General features: G+C 55.1%; 1 protein-coding gene across 1 annotated transcript in view; it reads right to left on the bottom strand.

Annotated features, from left to right (window-relative positions):
• Positions 1–1935: 1935 nt before the first annotated feature.
• LOC112422933 (syndecan 3) overlaps positions 1936–24080 on the bottom strand; it is a 39155-nt gene continuing 17010 nt past the window's right edge. The window contains exons 2-5 of the mRNA XM_011763140.2: positions 11074–11191; positions 9012–9625; positions 6755–7046; positions 1936–5835 (exon numbers count right to left, since the gene is read on the bottom strand). Coding sequence (XP_011761442.2) covers positions 5669–5835; positions 6755–7046; positions 9012–9625; positions 11074–11191 — 1191 coding nt within the window. The 3' untranslated portion in view covers positions 1936–5668. The remainder of the gene's footprint in view (positions 5836–6754; positions 7047–9011; positions 9626–11073; positions 11192–24080) is intronic.

Genomic DNA, 24080 nt, shown 5'->3' with positions numbered 1-24080 from the left:
ATCACTAGAACTCAAGAGAGGAGGGGAGAAGAGTAGGAGGGAGACAGCAGGCTGACAGCACTCAGAAGATGGGGCATTGCCTTCTGAAGCTCCCTGCATGAACAGCCACGCATGCTTGGCTTTGAATCTTGGTAAACCAACCCCGCACATCATAGCAGGTGTCTAACTGACTCACTCCTGTGAGGACCTCCCAGCGGCAGGTCTGGCCCCTTCACCCCATTTTATAGCTGTGCAGACTGAGGCTCCAAGGTGTCAAACTGTCTGAGGTCCCACAGTGAGGCCCTGGGGACCAGGGCTCTGTCCCTGAACTGCCTAGCAGTGAGGGGCAATCTTGGGGGGGCTTGGAGGTGGCCGTTGAGGAAGAATGACCCTCCCCCACCAAAGACCAGTGTCATCACAGTCACAAGACTCTGGTTATCAGCCATCTCCCGGATAGACTGTACATGCTCTAGGGAGAGAGGCCGGAGCTGTCATGGGGACCCCTCGGCTCCCAGTTCCAAGCACAGAGCCAGGCACAGAAACTTTACTGGAAGGAGGGAGGGATGGGTAGGATGGTGTACCAGAGCCATAGGCCTCAGGCTCCAACCACTCCCAGGGCCAACAGCACCCTGGCTATCACATATTACGAAGAAGAAAATTCTTTTTTTTTTTTTTTTTTTGAGACAGGGTCTCTCGCTCTGTCACCCAGACTGTAGTGCAGTGATGAAATCTAGGCTCACTGCAACCTCTGAATCCTGTGTTCAAGCGATTCTCCTGCCTCAGTCTCCCAAGTAGCTGGGATTACAGGCACCCGCCACCAAGCCCAGCTAAGTTTTGTATTTTTAGTAGAGATGAGGTTTCACCATGTTGACCAGGCTGGTCTTGAACTCCTGACCTCAAATGATCCACCCGCCTCGGCCACCGAAAGTGCTGGGATTACAAGCTTGAGTCACCACGCCTGGCCAAGAGGAAGACATTTCTAGAAGAAATATTTGTAGGACATGTAGAGCTTTCCCTTGAAGGAGGGAATTTTGCGACTGTTACACCCATACCTGGGGGCTGTCCCATTGCAAGGGGCAGAACAATCCCGTGTGCCCCCAGAGCGTACGAGCGCTGGAGATGGGCAACACTGGAGAGATAGATTTCAGCTGAAATTAGGAAGTACTTCAAAATAGGCAGAGTGGCCCGCTGGCCCTCAGGACACACCCAGCTGGCTGGGACAGGAGTTATGCCAAGTAGGGGCTGGAAAAGGGATTTCTACACCAAGGAGGGCCCCAAGGCTGGCTTTGAGGCCTGCCCAGCTCTATAACCCCAGGTGTCAGGAGCTGACCTGTGATTCTGGGTCACATTCTCCCATCCGGAGGTTCTATTCTGTTCCAACACCATCATCAGAGCACCTGTGAGCTACGCGCCGACTGTGGCAGGTGCCGTGCAGAGCATTCTAGCTCATGCAGTCCTCACAGCACTCCACGCAGGGGGTATTCTGACCCCATTTGACAGATGGGGAAACTAAGACTCACAAAGGTCAAGTGGCTTGTCCAGAGTCAGCGCTAGGAAATGTCAACACCTGGATTTGAAAACAGACTTCAGACTTCAAAGCCATCTTGTCTCATCTCGGCTGCTCTGATCCTGGTATCCTGTGGCCCCAAAATTTCCTCTGTGGCCTAAAGCCAGAGTTTTTCCCCTGGGGGTGAACCACAGGCCCCTCTCACCACTGCTTGGCCCCTCCCAACCACAGCACCCCCCCCCAGCCTCACCGCAGCGGCTCCGTGGTTTCCTGGACACTCTCAACCAACAGCAGCTTTGACCATAATGGTTCCCACGAGGGGCTGTTAGTCAATTTTCCCTGCTTGGTTCTCAATTTCTTTGATGGGGGAAGATGGCTGGGACCCAGGATGCAGCCATGGGCTGCCCTCCCCAAATAACTGTATTTATCTCATACTCTAGACACAGCACAACATTTCAGCTTAATTTTATTTCCTCTTATAAATGGGCACAGCACGGGAAGTGTTAAAAAACAAAAAACAAAAAACAAAAAAAAAACAAAAAAAACAAAAACAAAAACAAAACCAGTTCCTTCACAAGGCTGGAACAGGTGAGTACCCGCAGCGGGGCAGGCGCCTTGGTCTCTTTTTTCCACTGTCTTTTTCCTTATTTAAGGTTTTGGCCATGAACTCAGGACAGGTACAGTTAATAAACAGGTTACAGGGGAGAGAAGGGGCAGGGAAGGCCTGGGGGAGGGAACGGCAGACTCCCACCCCCCCCGGCCAGTTCTGTACAGAAGAAAGGACTCACCAGAGGGAGGGACACTGTCTTCAGGGGGCTCTCTGGAGCCACGCCGCCTACGAAAAATATTTACATGCATTTGCCACGCTGAGGCCAGGGTCACTGTGGTGCCAGGCAGGCACCTGGGGGATGCTGGGGCCATAGGCTCTCAGATGGCAACTCCCGGGGCCCAGTCTCGATGCCTCTGAAAATCTGTACAGTTTGCGGGCTTTTATTTACAGGCAAGAGGCCTGGGGAGGCAAGTCCAGGGTTGTAGTTGTTGGGAGAAGAAATCCAGAGAACCCAGGAGGCAGCTACTCCTGCCCTGCGAAGCAGAGGGTCTGCTCCCTGCGTCCAAGGGCCCCCACCTGGAGGCCTGACAGGCAGCTTTGCCAACCCTAGAGGGGTTTGGTCCACACACCCTAAGCCCTGCCCAGCCCTGGTTGCCACCCACACACCTCCAGCAATCAAGGGGATCAGCCTTTCAGGCAAGGCCCCATCTGGCCCCCTGGAGACAGGGCCTGGGCTCTCCATGTCCTGGCCTGCCTCGTGCTCTGGCAGCCAAGGCCCCAAAGGCTCTCAAGCCACACAAGCTTCCTCTCATTTGGAACTCGCTGTGCTTCCAGCAAATGCCAAAGCTCCTCAGAACACCCCATCACAGGCAGGGGTAGGGGTACATGAGGGCCCTGCATCGGCATTGCACCTTGGAGAACCCTAGCTAGTCCTCACTGAACTCTCTCGTACTGCCTTGCCCTGGTCAGGCTGGCCAGGGCAGATTTGGGCTGGTCAGACTCTTCAACCTCACGAGGATAAAGCCTGGACATCTGCCTTGGGTCCAGGGCTCCATGAACAAGGCCCCTGGCCTCTTCTCTCAAATGCTAAGGACACAGAGAAGAGAAGCCAGTGCCAGGAGCCCAAGCTGCAAATCAGAAGCTAGCCCCTGGGATGTGAGGAGCCAGGTCTGCTGGGGCCACCCCCACCATGGGCTCCAGCCCTACAGAGAACCTACACCAACTGGTGGGTCTCCCACCCAAGGTCCGGCGCCTTCTGGGGCTGGTGGCCCAAGCCCTTTTCTCCTCTATCCTCCCTGGTTTCTCAGCCTTGGCCTGCCCAGGCCGTCTCACCAGAGCTGTGGTCTCCAAGACAGCAGCGCCCCAGGGAGCAGGGTAGGGAGGCTGAGCCTTGTGGTCTCTGGCCCCAGGACCCAGCCCTTCTGCTCCAAAAATGACTGAGGCCAACCCACCCCCTCCAGATATTGGGGGCCCCCCATGCCCACTCTTCTAAGGCTGGGTCCACCTGGCTTCCTCACAAGCCTCTGGGCCCTGTGAAGGAGGGTTTTGGGACTGGAAGATGGAGCCCAGCCTGGAAAAGAGGCTGTGGGACAGCCCCCGGAAACTCACCCTCACTGCCTACACACTGCTACCCCTCAACCTGCAGAAATCTGCTGCCAGGACATCTTGCAAAGGGCCCTGAAATAAAACCTGCCTTCCTGACTTGAATCTGGGCTGTGGGTGAGGGGTGGGAGTGTGAGTGCCAGCCAGTCACAACTCACACCACATCCCTTTGGCTCCAAGAGGCCCCCTGCCAAGCACGCCCTCCCCCAAAGATCTGTGACCCCACATTTAAAATACCGATGGAAATAGCCCTACTTGCTAGGTAACAAAGGAAGTAACCCCTCCCCCACTATCACCTGGTCTCATCCCTCAAACCCTGACCTCAGGGCCTGAGGGATTTGCAGGGGCTGCTTCCAGCCATGGCCCCTGAAGCTGCAGCCAGAACTGTCTGGCCAAATAGGTGAGAGGGTGCCCACAGGGAGGGCCTCTGGGCAGGTGGGCTGAGGTTGGCCTGGCCAGGCAGAGGGCAGAGGGTGCGGAGGGCCTGCCCTCACAGGCACTTTGGAGACTTGTGTCCTGGGAGGCAGAGTCAGCCCCCTAGCTCAGAGCAGGAAGGGGACACAGGGAGAGAAAGGAGCCCAACCACATGCCCCCTCCCTGCCCTGGGCCTTCTGTCCTGGGAGACCCAAGACCCCCCAACAACCTGGGGCCAAATTTCCTTCCTCAGCCTTAGAGGAGCCCCCAGGCTGCCAGCCAGTGGGGGTCTGGCCCCAAACCTCCCCCTTTGCCAACTGCAGTGGGGAGGAAGAAGGTAGGAGTGAGGCCAGGCCCACCTGTGTGCAATGCCCTGAAAGGGCTGTGGCCCCACACTTTTTCCAAGAAAGGCAAGGGCCTGCCTGTTTCCCTCCAGCATTGAGAGCAGGTCATGTGGAGTGAGACTGTGCATCCACATGGAATTGTGTCTGACACTGGCTGGGGTTGGTGGCTGCATGGTTGGTGTGGGCACCATGGCATGGAACTGAGTATGACGGGGCAACTTAGGGGGACCCAATATGGGCTGATTGTTCCGGCTCAATTCCACCCTCCCCAGTGAGCCTGAAAGCTGGAGACAATGTGTGTGGTGCCAGAGGGTGGGTGTACTGGGGGTAGGAGGAGGCCACACTGTCACTATCATGTGACCATGACTAGTGACTTGCATTGCAGTGTCTGGGGGTATGTAAGTGATGCATGAGGATAAACATTCTTGGAAGGATGTGTGTGTTCTGTGATATGTCTTGATTGGCTGGGCAGTCAGGATTGCGTATGGTTTTGTCATTGCATGCTTTTGTCTTGTGTGTGACTGCATGAAAATATGTGTGACAGTGTGGGCAATGGTGTCTGTGCAGAGTCCCCTCATAGGAGGGACAACAGAGCAGCCCCTCCTCACCAGTGGCTGCCCCAGCACCCTCAGGAAGCTGTTTCTTGGAGGAAGATGCAGAAAGAAATGAAGTCTGGGGTACATGTGTACTTGGCAGGCAAGAGGAGAGATTCAACAACCCCAGAGAGACCAGGACAAAACAGGCTGGTGACAAGGGATACCCTCTCACCCAGGCAGAGAGAGGCCCTGGGATAGGAGCAAGAGGTTGCAGTGAGTGTCTAGATGATTTCAAGGGCTGTGTTTACCAAATGTTTGTCCTGGAAATCAGTCTGAGTGCCTCTCTGCCCCAAAAAGGAGATCTCAGTGAGCCCTGTGGGTGCCAAGTTGGGGCTCAGGCCTATCTCAAGCCCCACCCTTTCTTCCACCACCAGCCAATCAGGAGCTTTCTTCCTCTCATCCATTTGACATGAGGTCCTGAAGCCCCAGACTGGTGGCAGGGATGAGGGGAACAAGAGATGAGCTCATAAGGGCACAGTCTGGGGCAGATGGCAGTAGCCCCTCTTCCTCGGGGAAGATCTGTGTGAGGCTGGCAGCCTGGGCAGACCTTGGGAGGGAGGGCAGAGAAGAACTGGGGCCAGGTTCCAGGCCCAGTCCCAGGCTTGGGCTGGTGAGGCCAGGCTGGGGACTGGACGGCAGGGTGGTGTTGAGGCTGCAGGGAGGCACTGTGGCTCCACTAGGCATAGAACTCCTCCTGCTTGTCAGGCTTCTGGTATGTGACGCTCGCCTGCTTGGGTTCCTCCAGCGTGTAGCTGCCCTCATCCTTTTTCTTCATGCGATAGATGAGCAGTGTGACCAAGAAGGCGGCAAAGAGGGCGCCCACCACCCCGCCCACAATCACAGCTGTGGAGGAAGAGGGCAGAGGTCAAGGCCCAGAGGCCGGGTACAACCAGGGCAAAGGGTCCTCAGGGGTGGGGGCCAGGGTATGGAGTGGGCTGGGAGTCCTGGATCTGAGTTGGAGTGAAGATGGAGACAATACTACTACTACCAGCACTGGGTACCACTATAGGCCTTCACTGGCTGCATTCTAATTGCCCAACACACTAACTCACTGAATCCTCACACCAGCCCTATGAGGGAGGGGTTATCTGAGGGCTTCATCAAATTTAAAATGCCATCAGTCATAAGATGCCCCAGTATTTTATAACTGCTAGGAAAGAAAAAACTCTGCTAACTAAATATGACATACCCCAATTACAGAAGAGTTAACATGTGAACAGATGTACCTCTTAGAATTGATTAAGGGCAAAATGACTATCCCCATTCTACCCATGAAGAGAAGGAAGGCTGGAGAGGTGAAGTACCTTGCCTTGAGTGCAAAGCCAGAATTTGAACCAGGAGTCCAGAGACTCCCTAGATGCAGCCAGGGCAGGTCCACAGGGACTGGGGTCAAAAATTGGGGAAGGTCAAGCTGAAGGATGGGTCAGAGGTTAGCATCTAGGAAGTGAGGTCCCAGGGGGTCAGCCAGTGTGGCCCAGGAAAGCAGGGATCAAAGTCAGAGTCCACGGAGGGGTCAGAGGGCACTGAGGAAAGACCTAGAGATGGACATGAAGTCAGGGTTGGATATTGGGAAGGAGAAAAGTTGGGAGGAGCCAGAAGGCACGTCCTGGGGGGTTGAGTTCTCAGGTTTCCTTCCTATCTGGCTCCTAGGAAACCACGCCCTGATCTTCTTTCTGGGTTCCTAGAGGCAAACTGAGGCCCAGCCAGGTGCCTCACTCTGGGATCCTCCCAGGCTCCCCTTGGCCCAGACCCCAATCCTCACCTACGAGCACCTCCTTCCGCTCCAGGATACTCTTCTGAGGCAGCTGAGCAGCTGAGCTGCCCGAGTCGATGGCATTGTCCAGGAGGCCAGGGCCCGGGCGGGCACCCTTGGGCAGTGTCCCAGGTGGAGATGATGGCTTGGCCGCAGCCCCTCCCACAGCTACCACCTCGTTGGCTGTGTCTGGTTGTGTGGTCTCTTCTTCTGGCAGCTCAAAGTCTCCGCTGGGCCCCCCACTCACCGGCACCTCTGGCTCATCCCGGATTGTGGTCAGGAAGGTCTCTGGAGTTGGGGTCTGCAGAGAGGGTGGCATGAGCCCAGGACAACCACACATGCATGCATAACCCCCCACTACCATCCTACTGCCCTGGGGGGCTAACACTTAGCACTCCCTACACGCCAGGCGCTGTGCTACTCACTATCCCCACGAAGGAGTGTAATAATGTCCCCAGTTTACACAGCAGGAAGTCAGCTCAGAGCGTAAATGACCTGCCCAAGGACACACAACTAGTAAGTGGGGGACAGAACTAAAATCCAGATCTATCTGCCTCCAGAGTCTGTGTTTCTAACCACTACCACACTGCCTCTGTTCTTGCTCTGGCCATATCCTGTCCCCATCATGTCCCCTCCAGCAGTCTTAGTAACAATTCTCGGGGGATTTCTGTCGAGATGTTTGGGAACTGCTGGGTGCAGCTGCTATGGATGTGGGTGGGCCTGGTCCGGGTCCATGCCTAAGGCAGGGGAGCATCCTGTAGCCTGGAGGCCAGTCCAAGAGCAAAACCTACAGAGCATGATGGCCTCAGGGGCAGGTGTCCTGGAAACCAGCTCAGTGACTGACAATCTCTAGGACTCCCACCACTCAGAGGCAGGATCAGAGCCGGGAATCATGAAACCAAAGTGGGGGCTGTGGGAGCCATTTGGAGCAGGGATGTTTCTACTTCAAAGGTGGGCATGGAAAGGCGAGCCTGGTGTCCAGGCTGAAGAGAGGCTGCAGCAGTGCCCCAGCGTACACAGTGTGCACAGTGGCTCCTCCAGCAACCTGGGCTCTGTGCACCTTCTCCTGGGTTCCGTACCCTGTCATTGTTTCCCCTTCCAGCTTGGCCAAGTCTGTGTGAAAACACCAGGCTGCCCCAGCTGCTTGAGGCGAGGGAAGGGCCTGCACCCTGCTGCAGCTGGCTGGGGAGTCAGAGGGACAGACACTGGCCCCAAGGCAGCTCCACGGCCCAAGGGCCCTCCTCAGTGAGGCCAGCTGCAGAGGGCTCTGGCACCCAGTCCATGTTCCCCCCTCTCCATCTTACTCAGTGCACACAGCAGGGACCAGACCACCTCTCTCATGTCCTTGGGATTCATCCATCCCTGGCATTCCTGACATCTTCATCCTCTTCCCGTCAATTCCCCTGCCCCATCCAGAATATCCCAAATGCACACACATGCAGCCCTAGCCCTGTGAGACTGCCCGGCTCTGGCGCCAACTGCCTGGGTTCAAATCCTGACTGCCACTGTTGGCTGCAGAGCCTTGGGAAGTGGCTTCACCTCCCTGTGCGCCAGCAGTTGCTCGTCTGTAAAGTGAGATGACCACAGTGTTGCCCGTGGGGTGGGCATGAGGGCTGGGGCTAACACAGGTAAAGTACTGAGAACTGAGCCACACCCAGGCAGCCCTCCACAAGGCAAGTGATGCATTCTCATACAGCTGGCTCTTAACCACCCTCAGACCCATGGTATTAACAACCGTGATGAGGACAGCATCTGAGAACCTACTGGCTGCACCATCACCAGGCGCTGTTCTAAGCACTGTGGATGTCAGGAGACTTCATGCTCACAATGAAATGATACACATTCTATTGTTTTCTCCTTTCCGTAGATGAGGAATAGGAGGTATAGAAAGGATCAGGGACTGGCCTGAGGTCCCATGACGAGGAAGTGGCAGCGGAAGGCTTCTGATCCAGCTACCAGACTGCCGAGTTAACGCTCTCAACCGAAACACTCAGCCTGGCCTGCCTTGTCACCAATGCACATGTTCACCCAATTCCTTCCCCACCAATGTCCCATCCCATTAGGATCCAACCACCCCAGCCCTCGTTTTCTGTCCCTCTTCCCTCCCCATCTGATCTCTGTCCCTTGGTCCTGCCCCTTGCCCCCACTTTGTCTGGCTCATCTCTATAGCCTCCTGGTCCTCAGTCCTGTCCAGCTCCATCCTCCTCATCCCTCCCCTGACCCACCCTCCTCTGCCCTCCTCCCTGTCCCTTCTCAACACCCTCACCTGAGCCACCTCTGTGGGTCCAGGGGCAGTGGTCCCCAGGGGCAGGGTGCTCCTCTCAGGGATGTCAGGCTCCTGGGTGGTGGCCGGCCTGGGAAGGGCTCTTGGCCGGGAGGTAGCTGTGCTGACCAGCCTGGGTGTTGGGGCCTCAGTGTCCAAGACAGCTGCCGTGGTAGGGGGTGAGGGCGCCTCGGGGGTAGTGGCCCGTGCCGTGGCTACCGTGGTTAGTGGAAGAGGCAGAAGCCTCCGTACGCCGGTGGTCCTTACAACAGCAGTGGTGGCCGTAAAAGGGGGTGCTGCAGGGGTGCTGGGGGCGGCGGTGGCCACTGTGGCAGGCACTGTGGCCACAGTCAGGGCCCCCGTTGTTGTGGCAGCAGTGGTAGCCGTGGTAGTGGAGATGGTGGTGGCTCTCTGGCTGGGCTCTTCCGGGACTTCTGTCACCACCAGGGGGCTGGTGGCTGGCTCTGGGGTGGGGCGCTCAGAGGGGAGCTCTTCAAATGGTGTGCCCACAGGCTGGATGTTCGTGGTGGGCAGCACCGCAGGGGTGGTGGACACCGCCAGGGCCACATCTGGGCTGAAGCGCATGGCTGTCTCAATGCCCGACTCCTGCTCGAAGTCTGAGGGGGTGGGGGAGAGGGAGAGAGCTAGGGAGCTGGGTGGTTGTGAGGGGCATGAGGATCCCAGGTAAGCAATGGCCGTCAAGATTAGGTCTCCCAACCCCCTCTCTTTGCCCCATTTTCCCAGAAAAGATGAGAGAAAGGAGGAAGGCACAGCCTGGCCAGAAGTGGCCAGTTGCTGATGTTCCCCAACTTCTCTCTGCCAAGTCAAAAATTCTGGGGGCCGCCTCTCCCAGGAAGCCTTCCTTGACTATTCCTGCCCACCTGACCTACAGCTTCTATGAGGTTTAAACCAGGCAGCAGCAACTGAGGCGCCTCTGGTTGCAAAACTTGCTGGGGCTTGCAGGGGAACACAGGAGTGGCATTCTGGGAAGAGTCAGACCCCAAAGGCACCCCTACCACACGGTCAAGGCAGGGGTGGTACACTAAGGGCTTCCCCCCCAGAGGCACAGGCAGAGGGTAAGAGGGAGAAGAAGCCCTTGCAGCAGGGGAACTGCTTGAGCAACCTGGTTGATGCAAAGCCGGGACAGTGAAGGAACTTGGGAGGAAATGCGACAGGCGAAGCGGGAGGGAGAAGCCACAGCCAGCTCCTGGGCTCGGAACCAGGCAGGAGGGAGGGCAGCCAGGGAGCTTTGTGAGTAGAGATGTGACCCAACAGAAATAGATTTTACAAAGAATAATTTGAAAGGGGCTCAAAGGACTGGGCTAAGGAGGGGAGACCAGAGGCGAGGGCTGTGGGGAGCCAACTCTGTGGCGTGCAGACCCCGTACCATCTCCTCAAATGCCAGCCCAGGCCCTCACTGGGCCCAGTCTCAGCCACCGTCTTTTTGCTACTGTTTTGGGAGCTCCTCCTCTGTGCCAGACCCCAACTTCCTATCCCAAACCCTCCTAGAGGCACCGAGAGGAAGGCGCATTTCTCACCATCCGCAGGTGAGAACACAGGGACTCAGGGAGGGGGAGCACCGAGGGGCACACAGTTGCTATGTGGCAGAGTGGGGCTCCCAGCGTCCTTCTCTCCCGAGACTCTGCTAGACCCACCTGGCCTGGCTCCCCTTCCCCAGGGCGGAGCCAAACCAGGCACCACTTGAAGCACCTGCCCTGTCTCGTCACAGCCCTAACCCCACCACTGGCCACAGCTTATTGGACCTGATGGGACCACCCAAACCAAGCAAGGTCTGCAGAGAGAGCCACATAGCACACACAGAGATGCAGACGGGGGACCCTGGAGAGCTGGGCATCCTGGGCTCTGAGGTCCTCCCAGGCCTGGTTCCGTCCCCAGGAGGGTGTTCTGCCCTTCTTGTTCTGGGGATCCTGCCCAAGAACTTGTCTGACCCATACAGTAAACGCCCCCTGCCTCACTGAAGCAAGCCCCCATGGGCTTCTCAGAGAAGGGGCTGGATACAGAGTGGTCACTGCCACCCGGCAGGGGTAGGGAAGAGGGTACTTACAGCCCGAGCCCGACCCTGAGTAGAGGTCATCCAGTTCATCATCGGGAAAGGAGTCATCGTCCCCAGAGCCCTCCAGGTCCACGGGCCTCTCAAAGTTCTCGCTGCGCCAGCGCTGGGCCTGGGGAAGGTAGAGGCGGACACAGGGCTCGGCACCTGAGACTCGCAGCTGGGTGTGCCCAGAAGGGCAACAGGTGCCCTTGTGGGCCGAGTGACATCCACATGGGTGACAGAGATCTTGTGTGCACCCGGAAGGAAAGTGCATGCGTGTGAATAATTCACAGGGCAGGGGTGGGGCGGGGCAGGTCACCTGGGGCCCCATCCCAGAAGGCTTTCAGTGTCTGGCTGATGACTTTCTCTTAGAAACTGGTCATTTTTCATCTTGACTGCACATCTGAATATTGTGAAAACTAAATTCAGTGGTTCAGTAGGTCTGAGGTGGTCTCTGAGCAGCTGCAATGTTGGACTGGCTGTGGGGAGCCCTGGGGTGTGTGTGAGCAGGGGAGGGCTAGACTGGCCCTGCATTTGGGGCCCAGCCTCTCACCCCCTGCCACTGATGGGCCCCCTTCTGGAGTTGATACAAAGCCAGAGTGAGGATCTCAGTCCTGTCTTCATATCCCCAGCCTCAACCACCTGCTCCAGAGCCCTGCCCAGCCCAGCCAGGGCAGGGAGCCAGGAGGTGCCCCTCACCAAATGCACACACACACACAGTCTCAAAGTAATGAATTAATCAGTATTTACTTTCTACCAGTGAGTCATGGAGTGGAACAATTAGTGTAATTGCTCCCGTGACAAATTGCTGGGTCTTCCTCCTTTTTAGACATTCCAGGAGCTCAGAGCAGTAGGGCCCAACTTTTCCCCAGCTCCCCTCTGCCCAGAAAGACAAACACCCACGGCGGAGGAGCTAGAGCTCCCCATACCACTTCCCTCTACAACCGGAACCAGCCAACCCAGAGTCCCTGCTCCCTCCAGCTCTCTGGCAAGCAGCCTGAAGTCACACAGAAGAATGGGGACTGAGCAGGGACCCAGGCTCCAGCCCCTGCCCCTGCCCAGGGCTGTCTTCACTGTCTTTCTATCCTTCCCAGCAGGCTGGGCAGTGGCTTGGAGGCCTTTAGCTGGGAGGAGGGATACTAAGAGGTCTGTGGTCCCTGGAAGCCCCCAACTGAGGTAAATGTGGGTATCAAAACAAGGGAGTCCCCAAAATTCCTCAGTGACCAGTGCCACTTAGCCCCTAAACTCCTGCTTCAAGAAAAGCCTGTACAAATCCAAAGACCTACCCCAAGCCACTTAGACCCTTGAAATGACACACCCCAGAGACACAGCACATGCACAGACACACACTGACACATGCCTACCTAAAAGCAGCCACATAGGGCTCGGCGTGTCAGCACGCCTGTGGGTACAAACAGCCACTAGCATGGGGCAGGAGGAGCTGGGCCTGCCGTGCAGTTCTGAGCTCAGAGACAAGCATTGAGCCTCCTGGAAACCCATCAGCCTCCACTCAGGTAGCACTCACCTAGATACTATTCATCCCCAGCTCAGTAGCCATCGACATGACAACCGTTACCATGACGACCATCTTCTCCATGCTAAGGACCAGGAGCTGCAGCTCCCCATAGAGATGGGGGGGTGCAGGAGAGGGAGAGATCACAGGGGAATGGAGAGGATGACAGGGAGCGGGGAGGTGGAGACAGAGACGGGGACAGAGAGGCGAGGACAGAGGGAGGCCAGGGGGCAGAGGGGCAGAGATGGGGAGGGTTGGCTGGGGGATACGAGAGAGGGAGAGAAGGCAAGGATGGGAGGCAGAGGGGGAGAACTCACACATCCTAATTTAGCCTCATGCTGATGAGGCAAGGCTGGGGAAGGGGCCACCTCAGTAATTTTCCAAACCTGCTTCCAAGAGCACATTCTTTCCGAACAGCAAGCACTCCCAAGGCAGGATGGCAGGGGGAGGAATGGCCTGGTCACCCCTGAGCCCACCTGGGATGCTCAGCAGGAACTTAATGCAAGGACACCTGGGACCTGCAGGCATGGGCGCTGGGACTCAGTGAGGCCTTCGCAGGAACGCTACAGAGGGGGTGCTGGTAGCTGCAACTCCCAGAGGGGACAGAGGAACGAGGGGTGGGGAACGGAGCCTGAGAGGCAGCAGGGAAAACCTTAAGAGTCACAGAATGCCTGAGGAGGAGGGTGACAAGCAGCCTTTGACCCCCAAACGACCTCTGCATTTGCATAATCCATCATAATGAGCATAATTATCCATGCCATTCCCTTAAAGGAGAACTGAATCCAAAAGCCCCAGGACGCTGCCAGCTGCTCCTTGACCCTCACTGTGCCCCCTCCAGGTAAACATAACCCCCCCACGCCTGATAGGAGGCCTCCACACCCCCAACACACACGCGCACTCGCAGAAACACACACACACAAAACAGCCCAACATCCTCATGCATGTACATTCTCATGCATGTACTATGCACCCCAACGGACACACACACACACACAATTAAGTGCAATGTCTGCCCACCCCAATCTGTATACTCACCACAGCCTATAGGCAATATAGCCCAGCCCACACCAGCACACACTCACCCATCTACTTCACCCCTAGCTGCATATACACCTGCCCTAGGGTACTCACAGCCACACACACACTCCTCTCCTCACCACATACCCCACAGATGCCCCCGACAAACCTCAGCACATTCTCCTGACCCCACGCACCACACTCACCTCACCAAGGCCCACAACACGGAGCCACTGCCACGGCCACGCATGTTCCCTAAACACACATCGCTCCTAGACATCACCTCCGGCAGGTGCATCCTCTGACTCAGACGTGAACCTCAAAACTCGGATACAACCTTTCCTCTCTGCTGCACCCCCCACACACAGCGAGCATGCCCGGCAGAAACATGGAACCTGCTGCTTCCGGCCACCACCAGTCTCGGGAAGGGACACCCAGCGGAGGCTCCCTCAGCAGCCCATGAAGGCCTGAGCATCGGGTCCCAGGGGAGCCGCTGAACGTTCCCAGGGCACTCGAGACCTCTGCCTGCTGCTGCCGAGGGCCTGCCCCAGGTCAGGTGCTGGGAGCACGTTACTTATGCGGCCTCCTTTAACCACCACAACCGCCCAGGGTTTTGTCATCCCCATTGCACAGATGCAGGAACTGAGGCAGAGGTTAGAATTCAGGCATGAGGTCTCTGTCTCTGAAACCCTTGTCCTGGACATTCCTGGGCCACCCCCAGACCCATTGCTCGTCCAGGGCTGAATTCATACATCTGTGCCCCGCAGCTGCCCCTCACCCCCTGCATGATATCAACTCAGCAACACCCACAGCCGTCCACGCCCACTAAACATCCACACCCACGCACCAGCACACAATGGTGATGAGACTATGCAGCTCATAGCATTGCAGGAGAAGGGGCTGAGCACAGGACCCAACACGCCGAGCGCTCCCAACACCCTGCTCCACACGCGTGCAGCCTACTTGTCCCTCCCTGAACCTGCCCCAGCAGACAGACACCCACCTCACATGCCATTAACAGACCCACAACACCTGCATCCGAGTTCCCTCCCCTCACACATGCGCTCAAACACGCACTTTCCTTCCGGGTACACACAAGTGCACACACACATAGGGATGAAACGTGGCACCCTTCCTAACGGACTGATGCCCCTCGCCTTCCATTTTTCCTCACAGTCCCCTAGTCATCACACCCTCCTGAACTCACCCACAGCCTCATTCCACAGAGGCACCTCAGGCTCCCAACCCAGAAGGGACCAGGACCAGCAGTGACCCACGGGCCCCCTCACTCCACATCTACTCCCACCGATCCTCTCCTAGAGTTTTAGAGCAGCAGCTGGGGAGGCTCCCCTGGGCCAGCGGCAAGGAGGTGTCACCTCCCAGGTTGCCCAGCCCCCTCCCTCCCAAGAACACCCTGTCAGGGCTGTGATGGGTGAGGGTCCAAACGAGCTGGATATCAGCTAAGTCTCCTCACTTCCAAGGCTACCTCTGCCCTCCCACTCATCACTCACTCTAGTGCAGGGGACACGTTCAGAAAGGCCAGTGCGTCCCTCCCACCCCATCCTCCCTCAGAGCCCACTCCAGAGTTTGGGGTCTCTTGTGCCCAGCCCCCACACCACCATGAGCCTTCCTAGAGAAACAGGTCAGCACAGAGGCGAAGTATAATGAACCAGCTCCTCTTTACTACGCGGTTGGCTGTCAGGCAAGCCATTTAATCTCGGCACCTCAGTTTTCTCGACTGTAAAATAGAGATGATGATAAGACTATGCAGCTCATAGCGTTGCTGTGGGAAGGGGCTGAGCACAACTGAACACCAAGTGAAAAATGAATAAATCAACGTAGCCACGATTACTGTTAGCTTACGTTAAAATTTCTATTATTATTTCCAAGTCTTTACCTCATGTAAGCCTCAACCTCCTCATGAGGGAAGCCGAATTGGGATGACTACACCCAGGCAGATGAGACAATTAATGCCCAGGGAGGTTAAGTGGCACTGCCAAGGCCACAGAGCAGGGGAGAGTGCGGAGAGAAACAAGAAGAGAGAGGTTGGATGAGGGGGGAGAAAGGGCAAGTTACAGAAACAGACACAGCACACAAATTAGGTCAGCAGGCTGGGGGCCAGGAGCCCGGCACCCCTGTGCAGCACTAATCATGTTGCAAAAAGACAAGAATAAAATCAAGTGTAATTAGTTCTGCCCGAGCTTCCTTCCCCTAATTAGCCAGACTCAGGCCTCACTTTCCTGGTGACCAGAGGCGACATGAGCAAGGGTTGGGGGCCCAGCTTTAGGTTCTGACAGTCTTGGATTCAAATTCAGCTCTGCCTATTTACTGGGTGACTTCGGACATGTTACTTAACCTCTCTGAGCCTGTTTGGTTAAATGAGGCCAATAATGATACTTCATAAAGCAGTTGTGAGAATCAAGTAAAATCATGCATGCACACAGTCGGAGCCGCATAAGGCTTTGTCTGTATTCCTACGGCCTACATTTCCCACCTCAGGCTGCAACTTCAAGGATACACTGGGCCTGAGGAATCACTGAGTTCAATTTTCCCCTCTTACCGATGTGGAAACTGAGGCACAGAGAGGGGAAAGCCTTGCTTATCACACTTGCTGAGAAGAAAGGAAGGGCAGGGTTAGTCTGCCATGAAGCATTCAGAGAGGTAAAGTGATTTGCCCAAAGACACACAGCGACGATGTAACGACTAGCTCCTTGGGGCAGGGAGGGAGAGCGTCTCAGCATGGCCCTGCAGGCTCCGTCCACAAAAATCCCTCAGTCCTGTGAGAACTCAGTGCCCCTCACGCTCACCAGATCCACCCTGGAGACCCAGAGCATCACCGTAGGAATGTGGGCTGGGGCCAGGCTCCGGGCAGCAAGACAGCCAAGGGGGCTGCACAATGGGGAGCCTGGACCAGGAGGGGGACGTCTCAGTCCCCACCCCCACCCAGCCGCAGCTGCCCTGGCCAGAAAGCCAGCAGCCCCACACCCACTCGTGGCTGGAGATGAGGGGCATGAGGACTGCACCCGCTAGGGAAGGGGCCACAGAGCCCAAGTCCCAGAGAGCAGAGGCCTGGGGAGGAGGGGAATGCGGAGAGCAGAGAAGGCCAAGCTGAACACCACAGACCCCCCGAGAAAAATCCACCAAGCCCAGAAACACACCCTCCCACTCGCCCCAGCTCTCACACACTCAAGCCTCTCACCAACCAAACCTATCCCCACACCCCACTCCCATCTACAAAGGCATCTCAGAGGGCATGAAACGCTCCCTTCGGGCCCATCCCATCCCAGTCAACTCCCCTGCAAAGACATCATGGCAGCAGGGCCCTCCCTACCCCAAGCCTGCATCTCCCCGTCACCTCCAGTCTGCCCTCCACCCAGTCCTGTGTTCCCACCATCCCCCCAGGATCCCCTTTTTCCCACTGGGGCAATTGCCCCCACCCACGTCCCCACCCCAGCCCCAACAGGAGAGCAGGTAGCAGCCCTGGCTCAGGCGCCCACAGCCTCCAAGACCGTGGGCAAATCCTCTTTCCCCTTCTCTGCCTTTCCTTTGCCCCATTTGCAAAATGGAAAACCAAGCATGGTGGTTTAAGGGCCTTTCTGATTCTGACACTCTGAACTCCCAAAAATTCGGTCCTTAGGTCGAGGATATCCAGCACAATGTTATTTACGAGAGGGAAAAACCAGAAATAACCCACATATCCAGCAACAGGGGACGAGTGAAATAAATGAGGGCACAGGCCGGGCGTGGTGGCTCATGCCTGTAATCCCAGCACTTTAGGAAGCCGAGGCAGGTGGATCACGAGGTCAGGAGATCGAGACCATCCTGGCTAACACAGTGAAGCCCCATCTCTACTAAAAATACAAAAAACTAGCCGGGCGAGGTGGCGGGCGCCTGTAGTCCCAGCTACTGGGGAGGCTGAGGCAGGAGAATGGCGTGAACCCGGGAGGCGGAGCTTGCAATGAGCCGAGATCACGCCACTGCACTCCAGCCTGGGCGACAGAGCGAGACTCCATCTCAAAATAAATAAATAAATAAATAAATAAATAAATAAATAAATAAAAGAAAATGAGAGCACAACCGTAACATGGACTATTATGCAGCTATCAACAACTGAGTACTCACAAATCTACACTGTCTGATTAGGTTATTAAAAAACACAAATGCATCATACAAGGCTTTTTTTTTTTTTTTACTTGTTTCAAGGAATATTGAAGAATGTGGGAAAATGTACATATTGATCATCAGAAGACAAGACAGGATAGCTGTTGATAGGAATCTGCAGATGGCTCTCTATTCCTCTGTGACTTTGGGCAGATATTTAACTCTCTCAGGCTGCTTTAACTGGTAAAAAAAAAAAAGATAAGAATGCCCACCTCGTGGGGTTTACAGAAGGACGCTGGGCATGTTCACACATTAACAAATGGCTCAGTAAATGCCAGCTATTAATATGCGTATCATCATTATGTTTAAAAAATAGGTTACAAAAATATGTAGAACTTGATCCTGTTTTAATGAACTCACTACCAAAGTGAATTTCTAAATGCTGCATTATAACTAAAGGCTCCCAGAGGCTCTCTCTGGGTGGTGGGATTACAGGCAGCTTTAATTTCTTCTCAGGACCTTTCTGTATTTTCCACAATTTCAACGATAAACCCATAGCACTTTTGTTACTAGAGAGAGCACATTCTCCCTGAGTCTCCGTCCCTGGCGTTCTCTGGTCTGTGAAACTTCCGGGTCCCCTGGTTCTGCTGAGACCCCATTGAGACTGTCCGTAAGCAACCTTACGAGGAAACTGAAAAGGCGGGTGGAAAGGAAATGAACACAAAAGCCTCTGAGGGAGCTGGCAGGGCCCAGCGGCCCGACTGAGCCTCACCACAGGCGGGCTGGCTTGGCAGGACCTGGCTCCCTCCCCTGGCATCAGCCTGTCTGGCAGCCACCTTGGCCTGTGGTGCCCAGACACCCACCCGCCTGCCTTCTCCCATCAGCCCCATTCCTGGCTCAGCTGGCCTGGCCAGTCTCCATCAAGGTGAAGACTGACTGCCCTACAGCAGCCCACTCTGTCCCCTGTGCCTAGACAGAAGCTGACAATGCAACCCTGGGAAAGCCAGGCCCCTTCCTCAACCAGGGGCTGGGACGCCTCCATCACCGCCCATCAGTCCCAGCCACCTGCCCTCTCACGTCACTCTTGGCCGCCCTGACTCACACTGCTCATTGATGCCTGTCCCCAAGCTCGTGCCTGAGAGCAGGACCACCCACTGAGGCCTCGTTTCCAGACCCAGCAGCACCCCCCACACCCTACTCCCAGCTGCCCACCCCCATAGTCCTCCCACACAAAACTATTTACGGCTCTGGGAACACGGGGATCCTTCAGGCCTGTTTCTGCTTCCTGGAATACCTTTCCCCACCATCTCTGCCTGGCCAGCACCTACTCAGCTGGTTAATCAGTAAAACCAATGGTTATTAAGCACTTATTGTGTGCCAAGCACCATCCTAGGCACTAGGTATGTCCTCACGAAGCTGGCTCAGCTCACACAATGACTCCTTTGTGAGCCTGCTTGAAAGTCACATACGCACGCCAACCACCTCCCTGGTCCAAATTAGGAAGTCCTTTCTTGGGGACTCAGTACCTCCACTGTGTTGTCATTTACTAAGGGAGAAGGCCCACCAACCATGCTCCGATCACTCCAACGGACCCTTCCACCGGATCTCAGTGAACCCACTTGGCCGCCTTGGGAAGCAGATAACATGGTCTCCATTTATAGACGAGGAGACTGAGGCTGTTAAGCCATCAGTGGGGTCACACAAGATTTGAATTATGGCCTTGCTGAATCTAAATCCTGTGTTCAGTGAAATCCTGAACCCCTGAGAATGCATGCAGGGAACCCCAGTTTGTGATTCAAGACTCCTTCCACCGAGCACTTTTCTGGAAAAGGCTGGGCCATGCCATCCGTTATGAAAATGATCACAGCCCCCGCAGAGGGAGCCCTCACTAAGTGCCACGCTCCTTACATGCACATTGCCTCATTTCTCTTCTCAAACAGTTTACCAGAAAGGGATTGTCATTCCCATTTCACAGATGGGCAAACCAAAGTTCAGAGAGGTGAAGCAACTGGCCCAAAGTCACACAGCAATGGGCCAGGATTTGAACCCAAGATTAGCTGAACCCCAAAGACCATGCCCTTTGGATTACAGAGCACACCTGCTCCTAGCCCTAATCAGTTCCCCTGCCAGAAGGCTCTCAAAAGCAGGGCAAACGTCAGAGACCAGCACCACCTCACACCCAGCTCCCTGCACAGAGAAAGCCTGAAAGCCTGGGAATAGAAATGGAGGACAAGGCGCGCTCACACAACAGGTGGCCCGGCTTAGGTAGGCACCCCCCACCCCCACCGTGACTCACCAGCAGGTGCCTTTAGGAGTCCGTCTCCAGGCTCCATGACTGTCAATGCCAGCAAACATGGCAAGGGTTGCCTGCTCCTGGGGCCCATGAGTCTCCGAGGAACAACCCGGTGTGGAGTTAGGTGTTCCCGCCCTGGCTTCCCACTCCCAAACTGCTTGCCTGGTCCTATCCCTTCGCCTCACTGGGCCTCACTCTGTCCTCCTATGAAATACGAATAATGATTCCCAACACACAGAGATACCAGCTGTCATGTGCCTAGCGGTGAACAGGCAGTCAGTAGGCACTCAGACATGACACTGTCCCCACTCAAAGCTCACCTCCCTGACCACCAAATCCACTCAAATGTCCTCCCCACATGCCCAGCTAGTCTGCAAAACCAGGGCTAGTCCTCAATTGCTCACCACTAGCCTGAAATTGGCTGGTTTATTTCTGGGCCTCACAGGAATGTGTCTGTCTCCCCCTCCAATTGCTCCTGGTGGCAGTGACTGGGTCTGTGTGGTCATTCCTCTAATCCCAGGGCTCAGACTGCTCCTGGAACACAGTCAGCCTCCATCAATCTTTGTTCAGTGAATAAACTGTGGGGTGGATCACCCCCCAGAGATCCACATCACCTGCCTCCTGCTCCCAATCGCTATGGGATCCCGAGCCAGGCCCTGCTCTTCTCCGGCCTCAGTCTAACTGTGTGTAAAACTGAGGAATGGATAAGAGTTCTCTCTGGTCCCTCCAAAATCCAGCCAGGAGGACTCCAAGTGAGCTGGGAGGAGAGAAGAGAAACGGACACTGATCCCAGCATATTTTGTCATAAAATGTTTATGTAAATTATATGCAAATATGCAGATCAGTGGGCTCCCAGTGGAGCCTACATTCTGGCCATTTCTCAACCAGGCCTGGCCCTGGAGGAAAGCAGCCTTCACTGAGCACACACGAAGCACTGGCCCCCACCTTCTCAGGAGCCAGGTGAAATGGGCCTCCTTACTCCACAGAGGCAGAAAGCCCAGGCGACTTGCTAGAGGTCAGTGAGCTCGGCTGGAGAGTGAGGATGGGGTTCGGGACTGGAGCAGGGAGGGGGAGAGCAGGCAGGGTGGGACGTGGCAGTGGGAAGGGGCTGGGGGATCACATGGAGGCCCCTAAGAGCAGAAGGATCCTCAGCCTGACCTTGGAACCACTTGAAGCCAGGTGAGGGGGCTCCAGGGACCCCGCCAGATGTCAAGCTCTGCTGGGCTGACCCCAGCCTCCTCCAGGGAACTGAAGAGACCCTGCTGGAGTCAGCCCGAGCAGGCCCAGCCCTTCCAGCAGCCCCGGGAGCCCGGGAGCTCTGACGGCTCCCCAAAGCCCTCTCCACACACAGGCTGAGCATACACCCTGGGCACACACAGCACACACACACACAACTGAAACGGCCCTGTCTGTAAGAGTGTGTGTGTGTCCAGGCCTCTCCTCCTGAGGAGGCGGGCTGTGGTTCCCCACACCCTCCTGTTTGCTGGGTTATTTATAACCAGCCCAAACTCACACACAGTAGAGATGCCACTCCCCGCCCCCAGCTTGGAGCAGTCCCACTGGCTTCTCGGCTGCTCCTCTTCAAGGGACAGGACAAGCCAGACTCAGATGGTCTGAGCCACAGCAGACTTGGGAGTCACCACCACCATCAACCAGATGGGAAACTGAGGCACGGAGCAAGGCATCAGACAAAAAGCCTGGAAGAAGGGCTTGCAGGGACCTCAAAAGCCAGCCTAGGGCCACACTTGCCCCTAGGACTGTCTCTAACCCAAGATGAGGCTCTGTGGGACACAGTGGAGTGGGAAAGGAAGGGAGAGAGGGAGCCAGACATGTCCAAGCCCTCACCCTCACCTCCAGAGGCCTAGGACACACAGCAGGGACTCCGATGCTAGACTATGTGGCTCCAAATACCAGGACTGAACTTCACCAGCTACGCGACTCTGGGCAAGTCAGTCTACTTCTCTGAGCCTCTGTTTCTTCACCTACTAAATGGGCATAGTAACAGTACTGACCTCAGGGGTTGGGAGGATTAAATAAGATGTTCCAAACAAGGCTCTCGGCCCACAGTCTGACTACTTCTCAGCCTGGTGACCCAGGACAAGCTGCGTGGCCTGAGCCTCAGTTCTGTCATCTGCAAATAGAACAATGATATGGCCCAGAGGGTCATGAGGACTGAAGCACTGGTTCCCACACACAGTATGTGGTCAGCACGTACAGATTCCATCCTCTATTCTTCCATTCCCAGGGGGCCCCATGGTTCCTGACTAGCCCCAGATCCTCTCCTTGATACTCCCTGTCTCCCATCTCTGAGCATCTACTATGTGCTGGGCCTGGTGGGGGTTGTTCTAGATATTATGCCATGGAATCTTCTAAACAACTCTTCAAGGGATAAATTCCCTTCCCAGCTCTGCAGTGGGCCTTCTGCCTTGTTGAATATAGATGTTCTATAAATACTTGAGGGATGAATGGATGCAAGAATGAATGTGATCAAAAAGTCAGATAATCACAAGCGTTGGCGAGGACGTGGGGAAATCAGAACCCTCACACACCACTGGTGGGAATGTAAAACAGCACAGCCGCTTTAGGAAAGAGGCTGGCAGTCTCTCAAAATGTTAAATGGAGTTTCCATATGACTCAGTAATTCTACTCGTAGGATATACATTCAGGAAAAATGAAAATATATGTCCACACACCAAAAAAGGTAGCATTATTCATAATAGCCAAAAGGTTGAAACTACCCAAATATCCATCAGCTGATGAATGAATAAATAAAATGTGGTATGTTCATACAATGGCATATTATTCAGCAAAAGAAAAAAAAAAAAAAAAACTAATACTGAGGCCGGGCATGGTGGCTCACACCTGTAATCCCAGCACTTTGGGAGGCTGAGATGGGAGGGTCACCTGAGGTCAGGAGTTACAGACCAGCCTGGGCAACATGGTAAAACCCCATCTCTACTAAAAATACAAAATTAGCCAGGTGTGGTGGCATATGCCTGTAGTCCAAGCTGTTTGGGAGGCTGAGGCAGAATTGATTGAACCTGGGAGGCAGAGGTTGCAGGGAGCCAAGATCATGCCATTGCACCCCAGCCTAGGCAACACGACCAAAACTCAGTCTCAAAAATAAACAAACAAATAAACTAATACTGATACTACAATGTGGATGAACCTTGAAACCATTATGTTAAGTAAAAGAAATTGGTCACAAAAGACCACATATTATAATATTCCATTTATACGAAATGTCCGGGATAGGCAAATCCAGAGAGATAGAAAATAGATGAGCGATTGCCTATGCCTGCAGGGGCTGGGGAGAAACAGGAGCGACTGTTAATGGGTACAGTGTTTCTTTCTGGGGTGATAAAAACGTTCTAAAATTAGTGATGGTTTTACAACTATGCAAATATACTAAAAAACACTGAATTAAATACTTTAGATGGGTAAGATGTATGTGAGTTATATATCAATAAAGCTGTTGTTTCAAAAATAATAATGAATATGAGACTGAGGCTCAGAGAGGATGAGAAACTTGCCCAGGGTCACACAGCAGAACCTGGACTCAAGTTCAGGTCCTCCAGAGAAGCCCAGTGTTCCTTATCCTGACAACACGCTTGTCCTGGCCCTGCTCACTTCCTCTCCCATTTGAACATCTTACCAAGCCCCAGGTGAAGCCTCCACAGCCCCCACCCCCAGACAGGCAAACGTTCACTCTGCAGACCACAAGTAGGAGAGGCCCAGCTCAGCAACTGTCTCTTCTATGCTGTTCAAAGACCACTTTGTCAGGTGGGGCCAGTGGAGGGGGACAGGCTCAGCCCAGAGCCTTCAGAGACTCCAGGGACTCCAGACCCAGGCTGGCTGCCATCCCCAACCCTCCACCTCAGCGTTCCAACTGCAGCCCTCAATGGTTCTGGATGCCCCACCCTACCCTCTGACCATGTGCCTGGCCCCTGGCTGCCCTCAGGAAAAGGCATGAGGATATGTCCCCGCCAGGGAAGGGGCAGAGCCTGTCAGGGTCCCAGTGGTAAAACACGTCTGCATTTAAACTCAAGTCCATCTGCCCTCTGTCCCCATGGCTGTCTAAGGCAACTCTGAGGA

This window comes from Macaca nemestrina, chromosome 1 (assembly GCF_043159975.1).
Source record: "Macaca nemestrina isolate mMacNem1 chromosome 1, mMacNem.hap1, whole genome shotgun sequence".
NCBI lineage: Eukaryota > Metazoa > Chordata > Mammalia > Primates > Cercopithecidae > Macaca > Macaca nemestrina.
The sequence above is the reverse complement of the archived record's forward strand: the minus strand, read 5'-3'. Positions and strand labels throughout refer to the sequence as shown.